This window comes from Megalopta genalis, chromosome 6, assembly GCF_051020955.1.
Source record: "Megalopta genalis isolate 19385.01 chromosome 6, iyMegGena1_principal, whole genome shotgun sequence".
NCBI classification, from domain to species: Eukaryota; Metazoa; Arthropoda; class Insecta; order Hymenoptera; family Halictidae; genus Megalopta; species Megalopta genalis.
In genome coordinates this window covers 25,461,866-25,470,653 of record NC_135018.1, presented here as the reverse complement: position 1 = coordinate 25,470,653, position 8,788 = coordinate 25,461,866, and the positions used below count along the sequence as shown (strand labels likewise).

The 8,788-nt window shown below is 35.0% G+C and overlaps 1 protein-coding gene across 2 annotated transcripts; it reads left to right on the top strand.

Annotated features, from left to right (window-relative positions):
- The first annotated feature begins 529 nt into the window (after positions 1 to 529).
- On the top strand, positions 530 to 8,267 carry LOC117222290 (acyl-CoA Delta-9 desaturase). 2 transcript variants are annotated; one of them, XM_076522958.1, is made up of 5 exons: positions 530 to 978; positions 2,877 to 3,007; positions 4,205 to 4,410; positions 6,048 to 6,230; positions 7,775 to 8,267. In XM_076522958.1, the coding sequence occupies exons 1-5, from the start codon at positions 840 to 842 to the stop codon at positions 8,079 to 8,081; spliced, it is 966 nt and encodes a 321-aa protein (XP_076379073.1). In that variant the 5' UTR covers positions 530 to 839; the 3' UTR covers positions 8,082 to 8,267. The 2 variants fall into 2 exon arrangements, with proteins under 2 accessions (XP_076379073.1, XP_033329815.2); XM_033473924.2 differs by having other exon boundaries at positions 531 to 978; positions 7,778 to 8,267.
- Positions 8,268 to 8,788: the final 521 nt, after the last annotated feature.

Sequence of the window (8,788 nt, the reverse complement as noted above, 5' to 3'; positions counted from 1 at the left end):
AATGATCATTTGTAATGTCACGTCACTTTAGGCTTCACTCAATTCTCGTTTTTCCCCCGGAATTTTCAGACTGCAAGAATTCGGAAAAGATACCATTTGATTTTTTGTTAGCAGAATACTTGTTCGCACTTGTGACGCGTGCTGCGATATACAGTAAATTCGCCCTAATTGACGCTCTGATTGTACACAAAAATGAGCAATTTGAGAAGAGCAGATACGATTATTTGAGCCTTGCGGCTCGTTTGTATAATTGTATAACGCTCGAATAATCGTATCTCCTCTTCCCAAATTGTCCATATTTTTTTGCACAATCTGGGGGTCAATTAGGGAGAATGTACTGTACTTACGATTTAAGGTGTTCGTAATATACGAAAATTCGATCAATGCTAGGCATTGACATTGTGCGTACCGTATAAAAAATAAAGGAAATGACGGTGTAAAATGGACTATAAATGAATTCGTGAGGCCACGAGGTCAATCGACGTGGCACGAATCCGGTATTTGTCGTTGTAGTTGGTTTCGGGTCTTCCAGAAGCTCGTTTCGCACTACAAGAACCTAGATAAAGTTTGTCGAAACGGGTTGCTTGGCTCGTGCCGATTTTTCAGTCTCGTGGTTCTCGTCTTTTAGAATCTCTGACTCAAGGTCGTCGTGGAGCTCTAAGCGGCGAACGTTTCGGATGTTAGAACGTCACTATCGATATTGTTTGCCGCCGAAATTTCGTGCGACAGAAATAGGAGGGAACAAGTGAAAGATTCAACAACGATCACTCGAGTTTTCCATTTTTGTTGACTCTCTTCCGGATTTTACGAGTGCAATACTGTTTGCTTGTGGTACCAGGATGGCGAGCGACAAGAAGCCCGGGAAGAAGCAGGAAATAAAATGGGGAGCCGTGTTGTGGTACATTCATCTCCACTTTCTTGGTCTATACGCCCTCTGGCTGACGCTGACTTCCGCTAAATGGATGACCGTATTCTTTAGTAAGACATTTTACGATCTTCGACACTAATGTGACTCGTATTAATTACTATTAATACTATTAATACTATTATATAATTACTATTATTACTATTATTGTTTTTTTTGAATGGAAATGAACCATCGCTAAACATGTTTAACTCTGGGTACCCGGGTGCCCGATTACTATAATTCCTTTAGCGATATTTCATGCTTTTCTGAAAAAAATCACTGTTTCCAATGTCCATTCTTTGTACAATATTATGCCAATCTACAGGGCGTCCCAAAATTATGTTACTTCCGGGAAATGAGGGGTTCCTGTAGTCATTTGAAGTAACTTTTTCCTTACTGAAAATACAATCCGCAGCTTTGTTTACGACTTATTAACGAAAAACACTGACCAATGAGAGGCGAGCTCTTCTGGCACTGAGCAACCGAGCCAACGAGCGGACGAAGCCCAGTTCCGCTCATTGGTTCGGCCGTTTCGCGCTAGCTGATCTCGCCTCTCATTGGTCACTGTTTTTTATTAGTAACTCGTTAACAACGCTTCGGAGAAAATATTTGTAAAGGAAAAAGTTACTTCAAATGACCACAGGAACCCCTCATTTCCTGGAAGTAACATAATTTCGGGACATCCTATATATTTTTTGGATAAAAGATTTGTGCAAAATATCTTAAATATTGAAGCTTAAAAATTACTCGGACGTTTGGTTGCTAACATAAGCGTGAAATCAAAAACGTTCAGAAATGTCTATAAAACAAGTGACCTATTTAATTCCTTGTCTTGCACGACTTTGCAGAATATAATATCCCCCCCACCACTCTACGAAATTATCGACGAAAACTAAATCTTACTTAATTTCTTCATTTGCCTGTAATTTGTTAATCGTACGTTAATGTTAATTAGCTGCCTTGTGTACAAGAAATTAAATCGCACCTATAACGTCAGCATTGATAAAGTATTATAATGACCATTCTCTCTGTATTGCTGTACGTTTATACATTAATGTTTCATTAAATATTTTGTTTAATATGGAACAGTATGATTCGTGAAGATTATGCAATATATTACCGCGGTTCGATGGCGATCACATGTGTGTTGGATATTAAAAGCAACGTGTTATAACACGCAGTCAAACGCTAAATAAAAATTATGTTACTGATCAAGACTATTTCTGCTATATTTATATATTATAAAATCGAGGAAATGAAATCCAGCGACCAGATCAGTAATTTGCAATTAATGTATTGCATATCTTCAATTATGTGGGACAATTTGAAATACGTAAATCCTCATTTGTCAATTTTCTTTTTCATTTACGAGTAAAAACGCGGTGCTCGTCAGCGCGAATTTCATCGCAAAGAACGTTTAAACCGAATCTCGTGCATTTTGTGACACTAAAAACGAATCTGAAAACCGTTCCTCTCCGTCATCCTGTTGTTTGAGAATTTTAGAAGCTAATTTTACAAATTATGTTTGCTCTAACTATAAAAGTTATACGATTGATTTTACACACTCGAGCAAATACAGTAGCACATTTTTTTTAACGAAATTATAAACATTTTAATTCCTTTGAACAACGTTCAAAAAAGATAAGACTGTACGAAAAGAAATTGAAAGCATTATTTCGTCATCGATTGACAAAATAAAATATTTTCATCGGAGAGTTTTAATGCTAACTACCACCTCGTGCTCACTTTAATAGTTATTGTTGTGTTTTTAATGAAATATTTACTGTCAGAATCTTTTTTTTCATCAGTTGTTAGAGCAAATATCCAGTAGATATTAATGTATTAAACCTAGTGTCGTAGCATGTGCAACATCTATCTGCGAACAGTGGTTATGAAAAAATAAAAAAAAGCTATCATTCTGACGACTATTCTAACAGAAGCAATGGACAATGTTTCTTCTAAATTGCAGCACTTTTTATAACAATGATTGGCTCTCTTGGCGTGACCGCTGGCGCCCACAGATTATGGGCACACAGATCTTTTGAGGCATCGACAATGCTCAGAACCTTCCTCATTTTGGCTCACACTCTCGCTGGCGTGGTAAGTGTCTCAATATGATATTGATTTAAAAATGTTAATTAAATGCCTGCATGATCACCCACATCGTTTAGACGAGGTTACATTGTTGAAGCTGTATGGAAGAATACTGCAGCATGTAACAATTGTAAAGATTTTAACTTATGCAGTAACTATGGGATATAAGATTTATATATTTGTCAGAAACAATGCGTGAAAAGAAAGATATGTTACAAAAAAAAAATAGTAAGATTTCATCTAATATAATAATCTTTCAATTTTTCACTAAGCCATCCATTGCGATATTCTTTCTTCGTGAAGAGAACAGCAACTTAACGAAGTTTTAAATCTGTGACGTTTTACCAAAAACATACCTAAATTATTACTATTCTATTTATTACGTCATATTTATTCGTAGGCCTGGAAACACGATATGTAAAGCTTTTATTTATTCATTCTCGCGGCTAAGAATCGGACCTGATTTCACAAAACCATCTTAATATTCGGAATATCAATCAGTTATAGAAAAACATTCGCATTTCACTTGTTTATTCATTCACATTCATTCACACGTATAAAAGTATTGCGTTTTTCAGCCTCAACGTCACATGCATTAAAATTCATGAAGCAGTTAGCCTTCTAATTAACCCTTTGCACTTGGAAAACATTGCCACATCTGTTTCCCGTTACAGAATAATTAAACAAAAAATCGGGAAACGAGTTTACGAGTTATTGACGAAAAACAGTGAGCAACGAGAGGAGGGCTCGTTGGCCCCTCAACATACAGATAAAACGGAATTTGATCTGTCCAATAAATACTATTTAATTTGGCTCAATTGAACAATTATGTGCAAGCTGAGAAAGACAATGTTTTATTTTAAAATTTGGATTACTGATTTGTGGATGCAACTTCGTTATTGGTACTGTCGAAAGGTGGGAGGGTGGGGTATCTTGAATATTGTAAACAAACCAGAATCGACGCACGAGTGAAGTAACTGAGTAACCTAATAATATACTATACGGTGTCCACCGAAAACAGCTCTTGACGAGTTAGACTCGTCAAAATCTACAGTGGCACATGAAATGAATAACGACCCCAACTTGCCATTGTATGTCGAGGGGTTAATAAGAATTAGTGTTAAGAACGGAGTGTAAACATTTGACGTGTTTTCCCCACAGTCACAGAATTAACAAATGTTTGAAAGAATGCAATGTTTACAGGGGTCGGTTTACGACTGGGTTCTCTACCACAGGCTCCATCACAAGTTTCACGGAACTGACAAGGATCCCTACAACCACAACAAAGGATTTCTGTATAGCCACTACGTGGGAAATTTCCAATCCCCAAAAGTTGATTACGAAGAGGCGAAAAGAGAAGTGGATATGCGTGACATGGACAACGATTCATTAGTCTGGGTGCAATATAAGTAAGATATCCTTGCGGTGCATATGATTTCAAGCTAATATAACAATTTTACTTTACTAATAATATCTTAATTGTATTATTCTGTAAGAAGTGACAGATCGCATTGATTGTTCTTGTATTGCTCTCAATGATCAATATCTTTGTTAATCAATTAACTCTCTCTCTGATCAACGTCTCATACCGTTCTGAAAATCTGTGTACAGTTACTCACAAAATTGAGCGTAGTTATTTAAAACGCAATAACTCCTTTAAAACTGGGCTAAGTGACTTGAATGTTTTTTAGATGATAATTTTCAGCATGCATATATAAATTACCGAGATCTACGAGAAGCATTTTTCTAAATTCCGTTCTAGACACAGATAAAAAAGTTAAAAAACGAGAGTGTTTTATTTTGTTTTTATTGTTCCAAGTAATAGCAAAATTTAAAGATAGCATTTTGGTCATCGACTAGTAGATTAGTCCCACTATGATCTAAACAAAATTCAAGTCATTTAGTCCAGTTTTAAAAAAGTTATTGCGTTTTAAAAGGTGTACGCTCAATTTTGTGAGTAACTGTAGATCTTCCAGAAAATATACCCATGACAAAATAAAGAATACTAAACATTCATGATGAGTCCCGGACAACGGCGTGACTCATCGCGTCTACCAGATAAATATATTATAATTTTAAATTACGATCAGATAAAGGCTTTTGCGTCGCGTCGCGATCGTAGTTCAGAATTATAATGTCCACACGGTAGACGTGCCACGTCGCTGCGCGAGATTTCCATGCCTGCGTCTGCTGCCCCCACTCCTTGCGTAACTTATTTTCCTGTACACACTGGTCTATGCTCTAGACATACATTTTCGGAGCAGTATTTGGGGTTAGTATCGAGAAAAAAGATCGAACCTAAGCAGCTAAAATTTTGCATATACAGGATGTCTCGCTTGAAGTAACAGACTCAATTATCTCTAAAACCTAAACAATAGTTCGTTTCAAAAAATGTTTCAAATGAACCTTATCCTGTATCGAGGGGGGGCACTCTATAATGGTCGCAAATTTTTGCTGGACGTGCCCCAAGATTTCAAGGTGATCTTGGTTTTTTAAAAAAATGGAACTGTATATTTCTTTATGTAAGCACAGATTCTGCATTTCAAGGTCAATTCATCGATCTAAGTACTTTGAAGGTCTTTTAGTGCAAGTTCGCATTAAGTTTACATACGAAACGATGAAATATTGAAGGAAGATGAATGACCTTCAACGATCTTCAAAGTCCAAAGTATTTAGGTCAATGAATCGACCTTGAAATGCACAGTTTGTTTACATAGAAAAAATATAACGTTCCATTAAAAAAAAATTAAGGTCACCTTGAATTCTCGGAAGCCCGTCCATCCAGCAAAAATTTACGATCATCATAGGATGTCCACCTAGGAACAGGGTGCGCTTTATTTGACATATTTTTTGAAACGAACTATAGATTACGAGATAATTGAGCGCGTTTCTTCAAATGGTTTATTATAAAGTGTTTTACTGAAAATTGTGGATGTTATTAATAAGTGAGTTACAAATACAGTAACCATACAACTAAATATTTACAATCGATGTCTACGTCATCAACTTAAAATAATCGTCAATGTGTTTACTTTTATTTATGTAGATTCTACTGGCTAATCTTTGGCGTATTTGGATTACTACTACCACTGAACGCGCCGCTGGAGTACTGGGACGAATCCATGGCCAATGTCGTGTTAATTACAGGAATTCTACGGTTTGCCATTACAGCGAACGTATCGTGGCTGGTGAACAGCGCTCTGCTCATATGGGGTGACAGCGGAAACAAGTTAATACCCATTTTTGCTACTCTCAGTTTACTGTATAAACTGTTCTTCAATATGCCCAAAAGTCATGGCACCATCGTTATCGATAAAGACGGACTGCACGAGAAATAAAATAAATCGGTATTACTATTGTAAATTCACGAAGCTTGATAAATGTCCATACAGAGGTACAAGGTTACTATAACCGATTTTGTGACTTCGTAAGAGATCAGTGAAATACGTAATTTATAGTAACATCACAAATATAGTAGTAAATTAAAAAATTGATGCAATATTGCTTTGACTTTTCCGATTATTATTTTCTATAATAAATGTCTCTGCAATGTAATTATTAGTTACATTATTCAATGACTACAATGGGACGTGATTTAACTGTAAGATTCATTCGTGTTTCGATATAATTTTCTATCTACTTCCGGTGAATTTATTTCATGTAAATTCGGTGAAGCTTATCTCTCTGCGATTTCGTGCGTTAATACTAAACTTATTATGACTATTCATTTTGACCGGTTGCACATTCATACTTTTAAGATTGTTGCAAAGGATTCTTATATATGAAATGATTGAACCGAAATTATTTCTTAATTCGAGCATACATTGTTATAAAATCGATTAATCGCCTAAATAAATTCAGTCTCGCCATTCTATAGGATGACACGCATGAATCGCTTTCGGTGCTCAGTAGGTTTAGTGTTAATTAATGCACGATGACCATTTAGCAAATCAATTTACGATGCTAACCTAACAGTGGAAACGACTTTCATTGTGCACCGATAGAGGACAGCAGTTGCTGATTTTATTACATATTTATGGATCTTTTAATTATTGTATAGTCCAACAACAATTTCGCGTTACGATAACAAGTATTTCTGTAGATTTTAACATGTTGCACACAAATACAAAAATTTACTTTTTCTTTTGTTGATCCGGGGATACCTGAACTTTTAGCAAAAAGTCAAATTTTTAACTTCAAGAATTTTCTCTACTTTAATTATGAAAATTGTACGAATGATTCTTATATAGTTCGATTCTGTAAACTTTTCTAAATCGAAGCACCAATTTTATACGACATTTTCCTATTCCTATTTTAAAAATTAAGTGTCTGATACAAAATCTAATTAGTATCTAATCTAATTAGTTGAACAGCGCATCTTCTTTTAAAAGCTGAAAACGAATTAAAGTGCAGATCTTTTTCTTTTATTATAATTAAAATAAAATTTTTCTGCATGTAATGTGCTGCTGTCTTTCGGGTTTACCGTGTATAAAAAGATAGTATACGCATTAATAGTAAATTCAATACATTAATACCTGTTAAACCATTGTTTTTACAACCGCCGATGATTTTATAAGTAATTACTACAATAAAGTACAGCAATAAGTATTATCACGAATGCAAAACGACTTTCGGGTTCGCAACAAAACTAATAAATGTTGGCCTATTGTTATGCAAACAAACAAAAGAAATGTTAAAATTCGTTGGAGTGTTACAATGTCAACTAAGTAATTCGATCAGAATGAGATATTAATGCAACTGTCGTTGTTTCAGTAGTAAATCTAGTATCAGCGTCTTCGCCATTACTAAGTCTAACTGGCCAAACTACCATTACATGGTTCCATGGGATTGGAAGACCAGCGAATTTGGCAAATACGACGAAGGCTGCGGTACGTTCTTTATAAAGATGTGGGGCGAAATGGGATTTGCCAAAAAAATGCGAACGACTTCTGCCGAGGACGTTGGAGAATTTCTCCACCAAGTTGCAACAAAAAAGACCACCTTGGAGGAAGGACTCCGTCATCTCGAAGAGATGGCTGTGTACAACGCGACGAAAGAGCTATTGGAGATTAAAAAATAATATCTTTAAACAGGCACGCTTTTCATTTACTGTTTAAAGCACGACCATCTTCTGCAACCTTGTTGATTGGATAACGAAATTATCTTTAAGTAACGTGATCGTCGATTAAAAACAATGAATCATTTAGCGAAACAAATTACAAATTACTTTTATAAAAAAAGCAATAAATAAACTTGAACAATTGTATTTGGCATTAAGTTCAACATTAACAATTTAATATCACAAGCTGCGAAAGTTCAATTATTCAGTATTGAATTAAAATGTCTTCATACCTATTATACTTGATACACAAGCATTACGAGTAATGTTTAATATTCACTGTAAAAAATGGGGTGGATTTTAAGATACTATTTTCAAAATAATTCATCTATACAGTATAAAAAAAATGTGCCCATAATTTGCTCGTTGATAAATATCTGGCCGAAATGAACATACTATGAATGTATATGCAGCCTTTAATTTCTATCAGAAACAGCAATTCTTATTATTAACTACTATAGCCTTCCATTATTGATGAATCAGAAAGTACTGTAAAACGTGGAAAATTGATAAATTGGCGTTACGTTAAATGAGAATTTACGATTTTTGTGAGAAAGGATAATTTAAATTATTCTTTTTATATATGCTTTACATCTATCAATGACAGTTAGCTGTTCTTTAGATGAGATTTACTGATTGATTTTTTACTAGCAGAAAATACACTATTT